Source organism: Maylandia zebra, linkage group LG7 (genome assembly GCF_041146795.1).
Source record: "Maylandia zebra isolate NMK-2024a linkage group LG7, Mzebra_GT3a, whole genome shotgun sequence".
NCBI lineage: Eukaryota > Metazoa > Chordata > Actinopteri > Cichliformes > Cichlidae > Maylandia > Maylandia zebra.
In genome coordinates this window covers 49,588,516-49,609,163 of record NC_135173.1, presented here as the reverse complement: position 1 = coordinate 49,609,163, position 20,648 = coordinate 49,588,516, and the positions used below count along the sequence as shown (strand labels likewise).

The following is a 20,648-nucleotide window of genomic DNA, read 5'->3' as shown; positions in this document are numbered from 1 at the left end:
GCAAACAATGATGCAGTGCCTCGATCCTGGCTCGGTAACTGTGCTGCTAGATTTAAGCAGCTAGTGGTGAGGGAAATAAATAAAAACATAAATAAGTGACACGAATGCCAAAAGACCGGTGGTTTCCACACATGCAAAGCAGAAAGAGGACCTGCTCAGAGCTAGAAGAACGACACGCTTTGAAGTGAAGTGAGAAGACGTGTGATCCACCTGCAGTCTAAACAAATTAACATTAAATTGAGCAAAACCCAGCATTGTTTCTACAAGGATTTCATACCCAGATAAGGAGACCAACTTGTGGCAAGCTACAGGAAAATTTAAATATCCAACCTGGGGGGAGATTTATGAACAGCTTGTAAGAAGACGAACACTTTCCACGTCTGCCAATAAACACCGATTTCCATAAATAAGATACTGTCCTTTTCTGTTTCTCCATTAATTCACACAGCCAGAGTGAACAGCCAAAAAGCAAATAAGGTAATGTGGAAACTCCCTTGCTGCATGCCCCAGCACACCCAGCACATTGAATTATTTACCTCACATATGAGATTTGGGTAAAAATAGCATGCACCATTTTGGACACTCTCTCCACCCTACAGAGCAAGCTTTGACAGGCATCTTCTATTGCAAAACAATAAATAAATAAATAAAATTCTGTTGATATCTATCATTGTTAGGTGGCAGCATACAGCCGGAGCTGTGTGCGACGTGAATCTTACCATAATCTGAGTGGGAAGATCCTGCAGGTACAGAAGCTCTTCCAACGTGGCTCAGACACACTGTTATTACTGGTACAGTCGTGAAAGGTTTGCATGACAGATGTTTAAAAAATATAATAAAATCTGGTCATCCAGCACAACCAGCCTGTCACCTCCTCCCTCTCTGCTCACCAGTCAAGAGCAATCTGTCTCTCTCTCTCTCCATCTAGCATGATCAACACTGAAGGTGAAGGAAAAAAAAGGGAACGCAAGATGCTGCAAAGGCTGGAGAGACAGGGCTCGCATTCAAGACCTATTTCACTTTGGCACATGCCAGTGACAGGCTGTCTCCATCTGAGCGTAAGGCGAAACTGCTCGTATTCCCTTTCCTCCCTGTCGCAGCAGTCAAACACTGCTCACCGGCGGAGAGCGAGAGCCCTGAGATCGCGCCTCTGGAAAGCCTCAGTGCACACAATCGCTGAGGAGGGGGAGGGGGACAATTTGTGGGGGGCGGTGGGTAAGGGGAGAGAAGATGGGGGAAGGGGAGGTTAGGGTAGTGACTGTGTGTGCATCTGTGGGAGTGTGTCTATTGTTGACGAGTGTTGAGGAGCCCCCCCTTTTTTTTTTCTTCCCCCACTTCTCTAAGGAGTGAATGGGGACTGCAGGTTCAGCCGGTGCACTCCTTTATTCAGCCCCGGGCGACAAAAACTCCACACGTAGGTTAACAGCGAAGACAGTTTGCATCCTGGGGACATAAATAAGAGGAGCTGGGACTTCTTCCTGTTTATCCAGTCAGTGAACTATCAAACGTTGAGTGACGTCAGGCTGACAAAAGAAAAACTATCCTCTTTAAACAAACCCAGCTGAGCATTTGACAAAAGAACGACTACTTTATCTCAGATGAAAGATGCCCTCCTCTTGTCAGCTGTGTCACACCGTGATATTCTCCGCAGCGACAGAATGTACTGTATGTAGGCGTCGTCTCCCAACTCCATTACCTCCCAGCTCCCTGCTCTCAGGAACACAACGCTGGGAACCTTTTCAAAACATCAAACAAGCTGTCGATAGCATGACAGCGCCGGATCACTAAGCTTCCTGCTCTCTCAGCATTATCAGTCATAGCTGCGGGGGCCAGCACCTTGGGAATCTTCACAGCTTTCCTGTATACAGTTTCATTATCGCGATTACGGTTGTCACACTTTCTAACTTGCAACTAAACTCTCTTGCAATCTTCAATAGCGGCGAATGAAAACCATTACAGCAGCCAAACCCTGAAGGGTGTGGACTATTATTGAAATATTTTCTCAGAACGTGCTTAACAAAAGACACAGAACACAGTTTCACACCCAGTGTTTGCCTTCGCCTACGCTGACTCAAAACCACCATTCAATAGTGACACGATCTCTGGAATGCAGCAGTGCATTATGCATGGCCAGTACCATGCATGCAGACATAAAAGTGCCTACACATGCCACTGTCTGCTGCTGATGTGGAACCAGATGCTACTCTGCAGCCAGAAGGAAATTATTCCAGCCTGAGGGATACTAGGGTGTGCCACGAAGGGGGGGTTGGGTGTTTCCAAAGGAAGAGGGGGGGAGGCCGCCACAGATGTCCATTTCATCGAGCACACCTCAACATCAGAGGAGCACAAGCTGGCCACTGACCCCTAGCCTTTAACTCCAGCAAGACCAAAACAATGAGCCATACATCACACACGTCCCCCATATTTCCTTGAATGGCGACGTATGAACGCCAAACGCCACGCAGGTGTGGACTGAGCTTTAAAGAAGGAAGAATCATGTTTACGCTCTCGTCTGCCTTAAGAAAACTGTATTGTTAATGAGATGGGGAGAACAATGAGGATTATGCATCAAAGACAAAACACCTTTTTACGGTGACTCCCCCAACCTCCCAAAGCAGGAGGGGGAAGGTGCCACTGCCCAGATCAATTGCAGGTATTCTTTTGTGCCTTTTTAGGGAGAAGAGCTGGTAGACAAGTGAAAGGAAAAATAATAAAGGCTTAATTGCTCAGGCCACCTTAAAAGCCATTAAGACTTTATTCAATTCATACTAAATACAGTGCAGGTATGCCAAGGAAGGTGGCACGTCTAAAAGTGTTGTCTTTAAGGTGGCGGAATAGTTGTGTTTGCATGTGAACACAAACACAGTGTGTGTCTGTCTCTGTGTTTGTGCTTACTGCAAGCTTCCTATACAAAAATGCTGGACCTGCTCCAGCAAGGACCAATTTCAATACTTTTTGTCAAATTCCTCTGCAAAACAGCGAGAGCTCGTTCTGAAAACCCAAACAGGGCATCCAACTAAATAAGGCCTGACATCCATAACAAGTGACATTTCTGCAGAAAGTTCAGATTTAAAACAAAACTTTCATTCAGCCAAGCGCTTCCTGACTCAATGTCCGATTTCCCAACCAGCTCTAAATTGATTATTGCCTTTCCTAAAGGACTCTAAAGATAGGTTTGCGTGTTTGTGTGCAGTTAGCATTAACAAGCAACGGTGTCCTGTGTGATTTCACTTAGCACATGCGAATCCTGTGCTTTCAATTAGAGAGACATGACCTAATCACTCATCCTAATCTGGTACGGGGAGATAAACAAGAGTTGTTTTTTTTAAATGACTGTAACCAGACTGCTTTTAGACTAAACACTAACTCTGCAACATTAACCTTTCTTTCCAGCAGATGTTCCAAACCCAGAAAGAAACACTGGCAACCTTAAAAAAAAAAAAAAAAAAAAAAAACCACAACTAAAACCTCTAATCCAAGGGAAAGTCAGAGTGACAGACAGAAATGTCTGACCCGCTCAGCAGCAGGCAGCCAGTGGTTTAATGATTTGTCTACTGCTGGTGAATGATCACACAGCAATATCCTGTTCTGGCTAGTTCTGTGAACCCCCCCTGAAGGCCCTGCCTGACATGATTCTGGCGTGCTTTGGTGCCAGCTAGCCCATCATATTGACAAGATCCGGGTGTCTGCCCCCCGTGCCTAATGTGACCCTCCGAGGACCTCTGGAATGAAAATCGACGAGGCAGAAGAATTACATATTGAAGCCGCCAGGGAAGGCTGCGATGCTGGACGATGAGAAGAGAGAGGCGGGGCTGGTAAAGTCACTAACAAAGCTGTGAAAACAAGATGCTGGCACTTTCCAAAATTCTTCAGCGCTTATGCAATGTAAACCAACCTTGTATATAATCATTGTAATATCATAGGGCTGGTTTATAACTCAAATGATCGGCATTCAGTCATTAACGTATTGAGGTAAGACAAATACTGCAATTTATAACAACTTCTGTTGTACTAAAGTCTGCAGCTAACAATTGCTGCGTTACCTATAGATTCTTTTAGACATAAAAAAGTAAGTTGAGACTAAGATAAAAAAAAAATTATTATTTTTTTGAGCCAAAATGTTGAAATTGTCTAGTTCTACCTTGTCATGCATGCATATTTTCTACTCTTCATGGTGTTTTCAGAACAGACACTTTTTCCTCCAGCCCATAAAATGGAAGATTAACTTATAATTAAGGCAATAATTACAACAATTATTATTTTTTTAAAGTTCCTCTTTAGTTTTCCTTCAGTCCTTTCATCTGGCATCAGGAGAAGAACTTGAGTCTGAGAGGCCACCTGTCCCTATCCTTCCCTCCATGCTTACAGAAGGTCAAGAGCAGGCGTGGGAGGATCACCAAAGAACCAAAAACAGTCACAGAGAAATGCAGGACTGCCAGGTCAGAGGGCAAATGTGGAGAGGAGGAAGACAAAAAGCATAACCTATTATTCAGTGCAGCCTGCTCACCACCTAAGATTAGACATGCATGCAGGTGAAAACGCTCTCCTGATGAAACCCATGCGCAGGTCACTGCCGACCCTCCCCAGTCTTGGTAGTACAACATGCCCTGAAACTTGGAGAACTCCTAAAACTCCCCCAAGAGGCCTCAGAGTGCATGCTGCAGGTCTTTATTTCACTCGGTGACATTTGGGTGCTCTTCATATAAACTGTGGTTACGTGGCTGTGTGCTTCAGCGCTGTCAATAAAGGGCTTTTGTTGCTGCAGTGAAAGCGCACTCTTGATTTATGCATGCCAAGGGTAGAAAACCCTCGACTGACCTCTAAGGTGCCAGACTGGCATTTTTAAATAACAGTTTAATACTTTTAAAAAAATGCGTGTGAGCTGGGGGACAAGAGATAATGAAGTACAGAGGAGGGTTTTTGCGATTAAAAGACAGCATGGACTCCAGAGCCGCCCGCTGCTAACATCTTATTTTCTGCTCTGAAACGTCGAGAGAGAGTAATGTAAAAGCCGAAAGCTGGAGTTTTAAAAAATGGCTTAGAAGTAAAACACTAAAACGATGCATTTTCCACACCTCCCTTTGTCTCTGTTGGGGTTTCAGCTACAGCGCAACAAGTGCAGCTGAGCTTGAAGTCTGCGACGGCACGCACGAGTACGGAGCCGCGAGGCTACAGCCCTGAATCACTCCGCGTTTTAGAGAGGGGGACAAAAAACACAGATGCTACTTTCACCGAGCAGATAGCCGCAGGTTAAACATTTCACTGAACTTAAAGGTACTCACTGTGGGACGTTTCCCGGTGCGTACGGAGATGAGGGTTGAGGCAGCGTGACAAAGTTTGACTTGACGCTCTCTCTCTCAGCTCAGCATGGCGGCGACTGAGGCCACAGAGTGGATTCAAAACTCTCCGGGCTGAGATATCAGCAGACAGGGGGAGGGTGCACAGGGAGGCGGCGAGAAGACAAGGTATCTCCAGAGAGCGCACAGCCACATTCAGACAGGCTCCTCTTTTCTTTTTTCTTTTCTTCCAGGCGACCTGTCTAGACTGAAAAGACTATCATTTTGAAATACTGTACTTAAAAAAATTAAATACACTTTTTAAATAAATCCTATCGCACCTTACATTTACTGCACATACTCGGATATTGTATTAACAATATTTTATACTGCTAGTAAAAACTTTAATTTAATTTATAACATAAATAAATAAATAAAATTATGTATTAGATGGGTTACTCAGGATATGTTAAATAGGAGATCTGGAATGTTGTTAAAATGGAGCACTGTAACAAAAAAATTATTTCCCCCAGGGATCAATAAAGTATTCTGATTCTGATTCTGATTCTGATTGTTTCTGTTTCTGTTCATTTATTTCTTTCAGGAACCAAAATACATTAATTACATAAAAGGAAAAGATGTAGTGTATCACGTTTAGCTGCCAGGTAATTTCCTTGTGCAGTTCCTGGGCATGTAAAACACATTACAAAAACTCACATTCCCACATATATACACATGCAGACACACAATAACAAAAGATAAACAACTCAAAAATACTAAAATATCTTCTTATTTATTATATTTTAATATGTTTTGATTGATATTTATGCAGTGTGCATTGTCACTTCAGTTCCAGCTCCCTACTTTTAAATGCATAGATAGATAGAGCTAGCAGACCTACTCGAACTCAGTCATGAAAAGTAACATTGAGGTACTTGTTTACTTAGGTTTATGTAAATCAGCCCTCCATAAAAATACAAAATCAAAATATTATGTGTAGTATTGTGCTCATGTTTCCAAATGTCATCCACAAACAAATAATCACAGCTGCACTTTTATTATCCTTTTATGAATGTTTCATTTGTTCTTTTTCAGCTTTAAACCATAATAGGCAGCTCCCAAAGGAAGATCATAGTCCGGATGTTTACTATACAGTAATAGGTGACTGATTTGTATATTTTAATGATATTTCATTATACTTTAACAGAGACTGACCTGGCTCAGCAGCCGTGTCTAACTGATGTATGTAACTAATTATATCTGCAGTCTTGCACTGCTTTTCACGTATTGTCTTTATTTTTGTTAACATCCTTGTGAATAATCCATCTGTAGGTGGGACCACTGGGTTCAAAAGATCACTGCCAGGGTTCAAAAGATCACTGCCAAAGTTCAAAGGTTACACAATATTTTCCTGAAGGAGAAGTGACTTGAAAACACACTGGAGAGGGAAAGACAGACTGACCCTTGTCTTGTTGTGCAGGACAGAGAAGGAGGGAGTGGGGCTTTCCATGGCACCGCAAGCTGAAAACAATACCATCTTTGAGTCAACGACAGATTGCTGCTGCTACAAGATAGAACAGTATCACAGTACACCTCTGTAACTACTTTGTGGGTTCACTGAGCAACAAATGCCAAGAACTTTACCTGCCCAGCTGAGCTGCAGTAAGCCTCTAATGTCCTTTATTGCAAGTCGTTGGTTAGGCTGTACCCTTAAACATGCCAGCGCTTCCAGGCATCTTCTGCTCAACTACAAATTGTTTATTTTCATATCAGCCCCCGGTGATTTGAGAGCTTTGAGCTGAAGGCTGGCTGTAGTTAAAAGGGGACGGCCAGTGCTGCCCTGAAATGAATACGAAAAGCAGCTGGGTTTATCTTCACTCACTCTGTGACATGTGCTTCTAAGAGAAAACAGGTGACCCAGGAGGAGGAATGTATGCTAACTTAAATGTAATGCTGCAGCTCGAGTGATTTACTATCACTTAAAAGACCTGCATTTTACATCACATTAGATTTACTAATGCTTGTTTTTCTAGGTCTTTCTGAGCTTGTCTGCCTCACCTTGTTTAAATAGACGTCCAAACTTATGTTTGTTAGTGTTAAAAAAAAGACCGATATATGGATTAAAGAATCTTATTTTCCTGTTGCTGTTGATAGGAATATCAAATGATTGCATGAAATGAAAAAAGCAAGAGAGTGAGTGTCAGAGCACTAAGTAGATGCACATATACTTACACACACTGGCACACAATAGAGCAGAAAAATTAATAGAGCAAGGTGTAGCTTTCCAGTGTAAGTATATGATCTTCATGCCCAAGCCCTTCAGACACACTGGTTGGATATATTTAGAGTCCCTCGTCGGTGTATCCATGCTACAAGGCAGACCGCAATTATTCCCAACAGTGGAAGGGCCAGTGCTGGTCTGAGATCAGTAAAGAGGAGAGTGCGTGTGTGTGTGTGTGTCAACTGGTACGGGACAGGATTAACGCCACAAGAGTCAGAAGCCAGCTCTGCCAGTGGTCCATTTGCATTGAAAGTAAGCCCAGCAAACTCAGAATGTTTTGCTGGGCTTGTTCTTACATTCAAATGCTAAGTAGTGCAATTCTAAAGAAATTAAGCCGTAAAAAACGTAACCATGTGATCTATAATATCAGTACAAGAGCAGTTGAAGAGCGTGACTGGTACACTTCATGGTGCTGAAATAAAAATGATGATAATAATAACAACATATGGCAGAGAAGTGAGCTTTTCTTGTGACTTTTTTAGTCATCTGGTAAGCAGTCTGTGGGAAATTGGACCCTTGAATGCTGAATTCATGTGTGATTTTATCACAGGCGTGCAGAAGTGAAAGAGGAAAGGAGTTTTTTGGGCTCCTTATTTAGCTGGTCTCTCCTCTGTATTTACTTTTTGTTCTTATTTTCCTTTTCTAATAAGCCATGCACAATGAAACGCATGGTATTTGTTTTACAAAGCCTAGGTACTTCTCTGAATTCAACGCCTAGTTATGAACACCAAAACAACTAAGGCAGCTGATATGTTTGCCTGAGGCAGCAAGGCTACAGTAAGTATGTGGTGCTAGATTATATATGTTTGTGTTCTTTTAATTTTACACTGGACCGCAGTAATAGAAACAGTCATCTGTGCCACACAACAGCACAGTGTCAATTTCAAATCTCATTTAGAAATGTTTCTGAATACCTTGAACACTCTAATGTTATGCCCTACCAGCGCTGCAAACCAGTATTGCTCTGCAGCAGGTGTCTGCCTGAAGTCTGACAAAGCAGTACCATCTAGTGGCAAATAGTGAACATGTCAATATGTTTACATGAACCATTGCCCTCACATCTACTGCCATAGACTGTATAGAAAAAACAGCCTGCTGCAGTTATCCCAAATGAGTTAACTGCGCCCCCTGGCTGCCAGCTTTCCAATGTGTCCGATTGTCGACAGATATACCCTGCAATGACTGTTGTTAACCCCACTCCCTGTCAGTGGCCTCCATGGTATCATCATCAAATCAATATGACTGCAAGTTTGCTGATTGCACCAACAGTTTTGTTGGATGCAAAGAATCAAGAGTAACCTTAGCGAACTCCTCTACTTACCTCATGTTTAGCCTACAAGAGATCATCACTACTTAATATATTTGGTGCACTTGAATGAGTTCTGAGAATGAGCAAATGCATGTTTAAATTATGTAATCAAATCACAACATGATCACAAACTTCCACTACTGTTCTAAAAACATGCACCATTTTCAGTATGGGTTTTTTTTGTGCCACTGTTTTTCAAGCACACTCAGAGGAAGTTATGAATGAATATTACCACAAACCATCATTAACCATGATCAGTGAAGCATCCAATGGCACAATCCTGGGAGGTCAAGAGTAGCAAGTGATACAGTGCTGCTCCCATAATATATAAGCTGGGACTGAAGTGAGTTACATGACATTTGCAGCATATATTTTAATAAAATTACACTGCAGTGTAGCTGTGAGTAAAGCTGATTAAAAATAAACATTTGCGACAGGTTTCAGGTGCGTACCCTTCGTTTTAATAGGCTTTAAGTTTCAACACTGAAATATAAATCCAGCCATTTCTGCGGGGCGGGCCGATAACTCGCCCTCCAATCAGCGGCTACAATGGGTTAACATGTGCTCCCAGACGACCAATAGCGAGGGACGGACTAGGCCGTTTGCCGCACCCAAGTGAGGATGATGGCGGCTGGGCGGAGCGACGACGCGGGGACGACAAGCGCAGAGAGATAAACCCCACCGTGAGGAAAAATAGCGAAAACCGTTGTCCTGCTTTCACCGTGTTCTGTTTAAATATCACCATTTCATCAAAGAGAGGGTAAGCGGTGATATAATCAACTTGGTTTGCATTTCAGCGACGGTGTTTATCCGTGGCGGCTTCTTCATATCGGTGTCTTTCTCGCTGTGTGTTCAGTGAGGCTCGGCTCTGTTTTGCTAGCATGTTGCCATTGAGCGGGGGAGTCTGCACAGACGCTGCTGTGCACTGTTAAACGACTGTTTCTGCGTTTCACTGTCCTTTATTAAACAATTCACATGGGCTCAGCTGCTCCCCTGGACCCCACACTTTGGTAGTCAGAATGTTTTACACTAAGTATCGTTAGCATTCTTTCCTAGCAGGCCTGTGATGGTGGAGGTGGTATTTTTATTTTATTATTTATTGGCGCAGAGTTACCGTTGCGTTGTAATTTGGACCCCTCTAGCTGTTCGGGTCGATAGGTTTAGTCGGACAGAGGCTCCTCGCCGTGCAGGTCTTACTCTAGTCTGGGTGTGTTTCCAAAGAGTGGGGGAGAAATTTGGGTTCTTTCCAGCTGTGTGTGTGTGCTGGTGATGGAGCAGTTTCCTGTGCTAGGTCAGACAGCTTTATGTCCTGCGTGATAATATGGGCTCGCACACACTTTTAAATAATAAACAGGGTTTTCAAAAGAGAGCAAGAGAAACGCGTGGAATAATGCATTCTGTCAAATGGAAAGCTTGAAATGTATAGTACAGAAATGAGGGCTAGCTGAAAGCCTAAAAGTGTTATGGCTTGATGTGCATGGCATCTGGAGTGGGTACCACACCACATAGATTTTTGTTGTTGTTGTTGTTTTAAATATATCCTTAAAGGATAAATTTCATTTATTAGTGTGGCTTATACAACTGTAAATTGATCACCTTTTGATAACGTGGTGTTGCTCACAAAAAGGTTTGTCATATTTGTGCACTAAAACAATGATAGAAAATATCTACTTGTAGCCTTAAATGTTCACCTTGAATAAGGATGATTGAAAGATGGTCAATCTCAATACAGTTGCTCATTTGTTTTGAGGCCCATGCTTTCGAACAGAGCCCCTAAGCTGTGGCTGTGTCTGGCTTGTTTATAAAGTCTGCTGGGAAGTCCCTTCCCCCACTTTGTACTGTATGAGGATTATCAGAGCCAAACTGCCAAGATAAATTGTCTGTGAGTGTATGTGTTGAGGCACGGTAACTCCCTGGATTTGGTAACTCTGCCAGAATGAGCGAAACTCCCAGAGGATGGTGTTTAGCTTCGTCAGTCTGCTGCCACCCTCGATACACACTGAACTACTTCACATACACACTTACTGTGTTTAACTCCCACTCCCCACACCTACATGCTTGACTTCAGTGCAGCTGAAAATGTGTTCCTCATTTTAGCTCCCTTCTCGCCGTTTCACTTTTTCCTTCCTTCCTCTCCATATGTGATCAGTTATAGCAGCATCTCAGGTGGTAGTGGCAGATGTGAAAATGGTCATTGGTGAACTTTAATTTGCACCATAGAGGTCACCAAAGATCATGTCAATTTGATGCAGCTGTGTTTAGGTTGCATATTTAGCTGGCAGATACATGCATACAGAATAGCATAGGCCTTAGTGTAATGCTAGGGAAGCTGCACAGGGAGGAGTGTGTTGTTTCAGAGAATGGTCTTCCACCACCCTGTCCCATGTGACATACGACAGGCAGATGAATCTTGAACTGCATTTTCACAGTAGGGTTAAAAAGTGTCTCACCTTGTCATGGCAGTTACAAAAGATATCGTTTCCATACTCATCGACCCACTGAGGGTGATGCAGTTAATGTAGCACAAAGTAAATATAGCACTACCAGCCTGCTGAAACACTCCCTGTGAGGCACAGATGGAACGTCGGAGCCGTGTTGGCTGGGATGCATCACTGCACAAATGAAAGAGGGAGAGTTTAGTGCCCACTTTTACAGCCTATACCAGTGAGAGAGCAACAAATTATAATGTCTTAGATGCCAGCAAAGAAATTTCAGTTTAATTTAAATATAAGTTTCGGCTGCAGTTAATCTGTTTTTGCAACACAGTGTAACTCCCGCCTTGTTTGTAGTGTGTGCATTTAACAAAAAATATAAATGTAAAAAATGCTTGATGCTTAAGGGGTCGACGTTGGCCAAGCTGTGCTTGGAGTACCCTGGGATCTAAGCAGACTCCTTGCTGCATGTCGATTCTGTGGTTTTGTTTGTTTGTTTGTTTTGTTTTTTCCCCCTCTCACATTTCCTGCGATTCGCTTCAACCGCATGATCAAGAAATGCAAAGTTTTTTAAAAAGCCCCAAAAAATGGACCAAAAAAAGTTGTCTCATTTTGAAAAATAAGATTTCAAGATTTCACTTAGCTTTGACTCTTAAGTCCTATGTTTGAATATGAAATGGAAAAAAGGAATTACTTGTTTAAATTAAGGCTGCCACGATTAGTCGACTAGTCACGATTACGTCGACTATCAAAATCGTCGACGACTGATTTAATAGTCGACGCGTCGTTTGAAGCTTTGTAAGATCCCAAAAGACGCAGGAATAAGTGGCAGGATTTAAGAGTGTAATAACGGACTGAAACAGAAGATGGCAGCACTGCATGTACAAGGATGCCAGCTGCCGTTAAACCCCGAAGAAGAAGAAACTGTGTCCCAGAATTCATAGCGCAGCCCAGCTCAGTTTCCAACAATGGCGGCAGCTACTTAGTTTTGATATTACTCTTATTATTCTTTCTGGGTCACAAAATAAACGTTTAACATATTTTCAGGTGAGAATGTAGCTGTGTAAGCCTCAAATATCTGCTCAGTTTATCAGGACACCACATATTTTCAAAGCGCTCCGACGTTTTCGGAGACGTCTGTTACCCACTAGCTCGATAGTTAGCTGAGGGCAAGGCTCACTGGAGCCCGTGAGAGCACCGGACTCCCAGCAAATCGTTTTCAAACCCACCGCCGTCTTTCGCTACTCAGGTTAAACATATATAAGTCACTTAGATAACTTAAAAATGTTGTTGTTTGGCTTTTTTTTTTTTAGTATTTTATTTGTTCCTGAGTAAATCGGTTTGGCTGAGACTAAAGTTATCGTTTTTACACAGCTGAATAAACATCAAGCAGACAGCTGATCATCAGAAGTGTGAGATGCTCGAGAATTTACTCCGGTGTACTGTTATATTTTAGATAGCAAGGAGTTTATTAATCTTCACCGAAACAATCTGCAAATTTCATTAAAATTTAATAAACTATCATCTTGTCTTTATTTTTAGTTACCACATACCTTAAACACTTAAAGCTGTAAGCTAATGATAGTTATATAAGAGCAGATGTTGCTGGTGCAATAAGCTGTACGTTTTACGTCCAATGGATGATGATCTGATTAGTTGACTAATCGCAAAAATAATCGGTGACTAGTCGACTATCAAAATAATCGTTTGTGGCAGCCCTAGTTTAAATGCCCCCTCCTCTTTTTTTGACATTATTTCTGATCAAGGAAAAAAATAGTATTAATGTAAATTAATGTCAATAGCCTTGTTTACATGGGCACAAGCAACCTCATTAAAAGCCTGTCTGCATTAAAAAGAAGTGTAAACATGCCAATTTGAAGATTGTTATGTGATCATGCTCCTTTAAGGTGATTTAAAATTTCCAATTGTTAATCGGTTTGATCTGTATGTAAATAGTTCTTCCAGTGTTCAGGGTGAAATTATTCTTGCTCTACATGTCTGTTACATCAACACAACAAAAACAAGTTGAAGGTCTGTTCAAAAAGGAAAAATAACACAAACTTCACAAATGTTAGAGAGGGGAGAAGCTGAAATCTGTGACATGCGGCGTTTGTTTACATTGGAAAAGACAACTGCTTCTACTGTTTTCCAGAAAGTTAGACTATTCTGCGCTTGTCAAATGCTTGGATGTGTGTAAATGCAGGTAATGGTCAGATCACTTGGTTTAGTTTCTATGTAAACAATGACGTTATATTACAGGTTTTAATTAGATTTACATTTTGCACGTGTAAACATGGCTAATGAGAGCAGCATTGTGTATTTGATTTGCTGCCTCTTGATTTTAACACGTTAGCTTGTTTAATTTAATGAGAATGAAATAGTCTCTAAAAGTGCTGGTAGATTGCTTTGTTGATACAGCTTCTTTAATTTTCAGTGGAGTGCACAAAACAAGACAAGACAACATGCACTGGGCAGAGCTGGAATGACACCTAATGCATTCTTTCTGGTAATAGCAGCTAGAGATGACGCTTTCACACACGCAGAAATACAAGAGTTACTATTGGATTCTTTATTCCCAGTGATGATGGGCATCCAGCTTGGAGATATAAGGAGTTATTGTCTCAGAGCATCTGTCAAATGGCTGAAAACAGATAAAAAGTAGTAATGGTCTTTCTGTTTCTATGTTTGTTTGTTTTTCTTTTCCTGCCCCTGAACAAATCTTTTCAGTCTCTCATTTGATTGGCATATTTTTGGACACAACAAAATAGATCTTTTAGTCTTAGCTTAGTCATGTGGAAAAGATGGTTTTAGTCCAAGCTTCCGTCTCTCAAAAGTAAATTATGATAACACTGAAGTGTGCACGAACACACTGAGTGGTTGGGAGTTTTTATTAAGAGCCGGGCGCACAGAGATGAGAAAGCCCGGGGCTGGTCTTCATGTGCCACCTCGTCTGTGTTTTTGTTTTTCTGCCCATCATTGTCTCATCAGTCTCTGGAGTATGGAAACATCTGTATCGGGTGTTGTCAAAAGAGTTCAAAACATCAGTCACCAAGAGAGAATGTGGTTATTTGCTTAGTACAACAGCTTATTGTTTATCTTCCTGTTTAAGGGTAAAAATGTATATTGTAGAAGGTCGTGACTAGGATTGATTGATTGATTGAATCTTTATTTTGAACATGTTGAAAAAGTATAAAAAAAATAGAATTAAAAGAGACAAATGAACAAAGCAAACAAAAGGAAAACGAGCAACCACAACTCCAAATAACATCCATGTTCAAAAAGGAGCAGGAAGAAGCATAAGCTTATTTAATCCCACCCCTTTTCCACTATCTAGTATCAATAGACTACAGAAATACCTCCTTGCAATTACATTATATGTTATGTGTAATTTTTTTTTTTTTTTTTTTTTTAGGATCTGGAGTATTTTGTTGTGATACTTTAAAACTGTGGACAGACTGTCACTTTCAGTCTGTATCAGGCTATTGGTAGTTACTGGTGAAAGTTCTGTAGCATGGCTCTTTTTTGGCAGGATAAGATTTTATAGGACATTAATTTGTCAGGTGTGCCATTAGTTCGGTAAATATATTGCCCTGATCCCTACCTTATTTATCTAAAATTTTGTGCTTATTTTTATTAAGTAATTTGCAGGGTTTTCTAAGGTTTATTTGTTTGGCGTATATTGAATCAAATGCTGTTTAAAAAAAATCACACTTTCCTCAGTCAGTGTGAAACCAAATGTGCTCTTTTATCAGCTTTAGCACCCTGTTAAAAGAGAGACCTCAAACAAGGGGATTTTGCCATTACTGCAGTTGGCGATAAGGGAGTCTGACACTGTTCATCAGCTAGAGCTTGCCTGAGAGCAGAGTTTCTTAGTCTTCAGTTCTGTTTCTGATTGCCTTTGCTGCAGGCTGGGGTTAACATAGTTGTTGTCTCTCCAGTATGCAGATCATTATTCACATCTCCACCCCACAGCTAGTCTTGTAGCAGCTAATACATTTTTACACAAACCTCTGTGTCCCTTATTTTTAGTTAAGGCGGAGAACACACTGCTGAGATGAAGTGATGATAGTAAAGGTAGCTATAAAGTCCCCGGCATTTGCAGGGTAGTCTTTAAACACTCCCTGAGCTCTATTCAGCAACTACAGAGCACTTTCCAATACGGATTTTCCAGTGGGTGTGGTTACAAAAGCCAAAATGTCCTATTTAATCCATTACTGCATGATTGATGATATTAACTTTGCTTCCAAAATAATTCCTGTAAGATTAAATTATAACAACCAGGATAGACATATTTACCTCTCAGCCTTGTTGTCACCTGGGAGGGTGAGTGGGTGAATGGCTTGGACACCTAAATGCACTGAAATAACTTGAAAATGAGGCAACATAGGAGCTTGAAATTGACATTATAGGTGCATCTACTAAAAATCCTGGACTACTTCAGACTAAGAAACCAAGAGCAAAAGCAACCGGATATACTGCTATCATACTCTAAATGGCACCATAGTGGAAGTGGAATTCTTTTCTTGTAGTCTTGTGGTCTGATAGCGAATGGCCAAACTAGTTAAATGAGTGGCACATTAATTCCAAGTTGTGCTTTCTGACACTGACTGCCTTGGAGTGTGATGTTGGCCCACAGCTGTTCTTACATAACAGCAATCTTTATAGGCTGTCCTGTGTTTCCATGGTGATGTGTTTGGTTTCCAAGGCAACTGTACTCCTAACAGGAGCTGAGGCCAGCTGAACACATGCATCTACATTTCTTAGGAGAAAGGAGGAAAGGGCCTGGTGAAATGGCAAACTTTCTGTGTCTGATGATTTTTTGCTTACTCTGTCCACAAGGAATAAACGCTTTTGAGATCTGATCATTTGTCACTTGTAAACAGCAGAAAAGAGTTGCACTGAATATGCTCCTGCTGGAATTTGCAGTGTCTGCTGTTTAACAGCTGGAGGGACTCTGTTGATGTTTGAAGTGAGGCTGAGTGGAGTAAGAAATTATGTATCAAATGCTTTTGAGATAGCAGTGAAAGTGACCTTATTCAGTGCTGTTTGAGGGTTTTGTTAAATGCATAAAATTAAATGTTCCTTTTGACCTTTCTGTGCTTTGTTTACGCAGGTATGGCAGTGGATTTGAAAGCTAGCAGATTATTGTGTACCCTTTGTCTTCTTTCTCTCACAGCTCTTCTCTCATCTGCCTCTATGTGGTTTGAATATAATTTAAGAGATACATGGTTCCACCTGAATTTGCAGCACTAAGCAGAACTTTTAGCATTGTGCATTGCCGGTTTGGATTCTAGGGTGATGGCAGCTTTAAATGAAAGGATCCTATTACAGTGTTCCTGCAGTCCTTTAGTCCGCAGAGTTGGCTCAATGTGAACAAGATTTAGGATTCCAATCAGACCTAAATGTTGTTTTCATGGTTTTACTATATTAACTTTGCCTCAAAGAACCTTATTAATTATTAGTATCTCCAAAACATTTTTTTTTTTAAATCAAAAAACCTATCAGTACTTGTCTGATTAGAAACTTCAACACAAGCACAAATTTCTTCATTGCCACCGAGTGCTAATGGACTGAAAAAGATGCAGAGTTAAAGCTTTTATAAACAGTCTCAATTTTGATATTGATTCTAGGGCATTAAGCTCAAATGGATAATGCTGATATGTTGCTGACTTGCGATAAAATGCTGTGGGCCATTAGTGTCAATAATATCTGTAGGTTCTTTTTTTTTCCCTAACCAAAGTAAGTCACAAAAGTCCAGTTTCATCAAACGCGGTTTATTTATGCACTTATTCTGTGAAATATCATATAAACATTTTGCGGTCTTACAATTCACGCGGTTTCAGATTGTGAAAATGCTGGCAAACTTTCTCCACTTCTCAGATGGCTCTAAATTGGTGTGTTTTACACTCAGCATGAAAAGGTATATTTCTGTATTGTGGTGTTGATTTTTCTGCGTTTCTTGACTGTGGGTACAATTTCTTTGCCTCATTGCCATTAACAGTTAACACCATCAACAGGAAATGTAACGTGGCTTTTCCGCAAATTAAATCAAAGTGAAAAAGATGTGACTAACTGTCTGGAAGCATTGAGACCTTTTTCTGGTAACCCACTCTGACATGGGTCAGTGTTTGAAGAACTGCAGACACTGCAGTGTTGTCAGATAGCTTTGGTATGTGTTAGTCTCAACTCTGCCTGTAGCTATTATGAATAAAGTGAAATGATTGTACAGTGATTTTAAAAAGTTTATGATGTATGAATAGCTTACTCTAGAAGAGGTCACTGCCTTGCAACAGCATGTAACAGCTGTTTTGGACGCTAAGTGATGCAAATTGTCTTTCTTAGCCTGATTTAATTAATTTGGCACATGGGCATCAGGGCAGCTGGTGTGGTGCTGCAACTTCAGCAGAGGCGATTGTGATGGTTTTTGAAAGTTCAGCAATATCTGCCCACCTTCAAACCACAGCTTTGCTCGATCATCAGAGCTGCTTCCAAATGTTACTGTTTGCTCAGCATTGGTAGGATTTTACTCGTGATATGTAAACAGTCAGTTTTTTAAGTGGGGGATCAGTGAGGAGTGAAAGAAGAATGTTGATACTGATAAGTGAAAAAGGATTGGCCCGATTGGTTAGTCTGATAATTGCATGATCCCTGCATACATGCATAAAATACTTACACTTATTGCACCTTTTTAAAGAGCATTCTTTGGGTTTTAAGTTGTCGTTCTGGATGTTTTGCACATCACACTAGAGCCAAAATGATTATCACTATTTTTTTTTTAATCTGTATTGAGATTCTGATTATTCATTTTTAGTGACAAAAATGTTTTTATTACACTTTCGTGTGAACATAACAGTGCTTTAACATCCATGTTGTGCTACATTGCAGCTAATGTACAGATTTTTAGCATAAAGATAAAATTTGTCCTCCTCGTTCATGTAAATTCAGTGAATTTCTCAGAAGAAAATTTGTAAATAATGAATCAAGTTTCACCAAAACGTAACACTAACTGAAATACATTTACATTGAGCTACAATCCTGGTAATTAAAACATTTTTGCAGACAATGAGGTCCACTTGACCTACGTGCCTCTCCTAGAGGCAAAATATAAAGTCTTTAATTCGTGTTGCTTTGCAGTGCAACAACAGCTCTTCAGCACTCTATGATTTCCTCTTGGTTAACATCACTAAAATTATTTCCTAACAATGGATGGTGATGTTCACCTTTGACTTTGGTTATCTGTCTATCTGTAGTATTACTTATCCATACTAGTCCAGGAAACTTGCACCGTGCTGGGAACAGCTGTGATCGGCTCGTGGAGGCATTAACTTGGCGCTGATTTAGGTATCGCTTGATTTGCTGTTACTTGGTGACTTCAAAAACTTCATTTAATTATTGGGAGCGAAAATTGGGATGGATATTAAAATGTGATTAATTGTGCAGCTCTCCATCAAACTAAATATAGTCGATTTTTTTCATATTTTTAAGCAGCGTGACAAAAGCTGCCACTGCTTCAGTTTTTAAAATGATTGATTTGCCCCTTCATGTACTGAGGATCCGTCATTAACACCTTTTAGCTTCACATGACACATTAATGGCTGAAGAGCAGAAAGCTTTGTACTATGACCTGTAAAAGTTGCTTTTCTAGTCCTATTGAGGCTCTATGTGATTGGCATATATTTCAGTGACTTCATTCATAATGATTCATCAGGTTGAGATCTTCCATGATTTGTGGCAGATGGCTTAAATATATGTGCAAAAGTACACAATCAAAGCAGTGCTGCTGACAAATTTTATTAAATATGTAACATTTTATGCTGTACATTTAAAAAATAAAGTATATTTTGTTGATAGAGATTGACCAACAACATGGAAAAAATTACTATTTGGAGATTCCCTTGCATCATTAATAGGCCAGGGACAGAGGATCTCTCTCCCTAATGAGTGTCTGGCACCAGATCTCAGTGCTCTGTATTCCTCTGTCAATAACTCACGCCCTAGTTACATGACTGAATCAAAACTGAGTTTTTTTCCTGAATGGTTTCAAAGAGTATGCAGCCTCGCTGTCTTTTCTCATTCTCTTATTTCTTAATTGCACTTTAAGTTGGTTTTTATGACAAAAGGAAAGCAACAGATAGGAAAACAAAAGGTGAAGAACATAAAAGTGCTTGATTTTAGGAAATTGGGGACGAATGCCATTGCAAAGATAGCCATGTCAACCTCAGCTGTCTCCTCTTTGGACAGAGTCTGGAGTTTCCTTACACGTGGAAGACGTAAGGATTATTTTGTTTCAAGTATTTACATTTTCATTATTTTGCTCAATGAGTAATACTAAAAATGATGACACTAACCTTTTTGATAGAATGCACAAAATGTAGGAAATGCATGTTTAGTTTGAATGTAATTGGTAAATTGAATTTAAACACATTTATCTTAAAATAAGGGTCTTTTTTTTTAAACATAATGCTAAATAAAAGCAAATGTATAAAAGTGCAATTAAAAGATGGAACCAAGCAGTAAAAGCAACAGTTACTTTGTATCTCGGCACTGCTGGAGTGAGAGGTCTGCCAAAAGCCTTTAATTGAAATGCATAGGGGACAACAAATGGCACTAAAGTTGGACATCCCATAAGCATTAGGAGGTAAATCAATTGACCAGCCAAACTAGTGCTGCTAAATGTAACTGCTATCTTTAATGGGTCTCAGACTTTTGTGATGTGCTTTACTGTGTTTAAGTGACATGTTTACTGATATTAGATTTTAAATATTAGATTTACAATAATTACTTTGATATGATACACACCTGTTATCATACTTAATAAAGACGCTTTAATAAAGAGACGGTGCATGTTTAGGACTTATCTTTGGTCTCTGTCAGTGGTCTTTAATTATTATATTGTTGGTCTGACTATACCACACATGAAGGTATTACAACCTGCCTATCTGTTGTACAGATTAAGTTTATTAAGTAAAAAAAATTGGACAAAGTATTGTTGGTGTAGAATTTGCAAAACGGGAAACCAAGTCCTGATTTAAATTCGTGACCTCAGATCTGTGGAAATATTGGTGTTATTGATGTGGAAAATCTCAGAACACCAATAAAAGCGGACAGGAAGAGAAAAAAGAGGGTCCGTCAGCTCCCTCTGTGATGCTGGATGCTTTGAGTTCAGTATGCTGTTGTCATGGCACTTTTGGCTCAACAATTTGTATTGATTTGAACTAATGGGCTGGCTCAGACACACACACACACACACACACACACACACACACACACACACACACACACACGCTTCCTCATGAGTTTGTCTGTGCCCTTCAGAGTCAGCACTTGAGTACTTTGTCCAGTGACAGACA

At 40.5% G+C, this 20,648-nt stretch overlaps 2 protein-coding genes across 20 annotated transcripts in view; one reads left to right on the top strand and one right to left on the bottom strand.

Annotated features, from left to right (window-relative positions):
* Positions 1-5,461, bottom strand: part of sema4d (sema domain, immunoglobulin domain (Ig), transmembrane domain (TM) and short cytoplasmic domain, (semaphorin) 4D) — a 41,270-nt gene extending 35,809 nt beyond the window's left edge. The window contains exon 1 of one of the 6 annotated variants that reach the window (XM_076886570.1): positions 5,283-5,461. The gene's annotated coding sequence lies outside the window, so the exon portion shown is untranslated. Of the gene's footprint in view, positions 1-719; positions 1,139-5,282 lie in introns of those variants that run through there. The other 5 variants (XM_012918785.5, XM_076886573.1, XM_076886572.1 and 2 more) reach the window with 5 other exon arrangements.
* A 4,005-nt stretch (positions 5,462-9,466) lies between these two features.
* add1 (adducin 1 (alpha)) overlaps positions 9,467-20,648 on the top strand; it is a 29,636-nt gene continuing 18,454 nt past the window's right edge. For 3 of the 14 annotated variants that reach the window (XM_076886557.1, XM_076886556.1, XM_076886562.1), the window contains exon 1: positions 19,461-19,568. In XM_076886557.1, the coding sequence (XP_076742672.1) occupies positions 19,508-19,568 (61 nt within the window). In that variant the 5' untranslated portion in view covers positions 19,461-19,507. Of the gene's footprint in view, positions 9,627-19,442; positions 19,569-20,648 lie in introns of those variants that run through there. The other 11 variants (XM_076886568.1, XM_076886563.1, XM_076886565.1 and 8 more) reach the window with 9 other exon arrangements.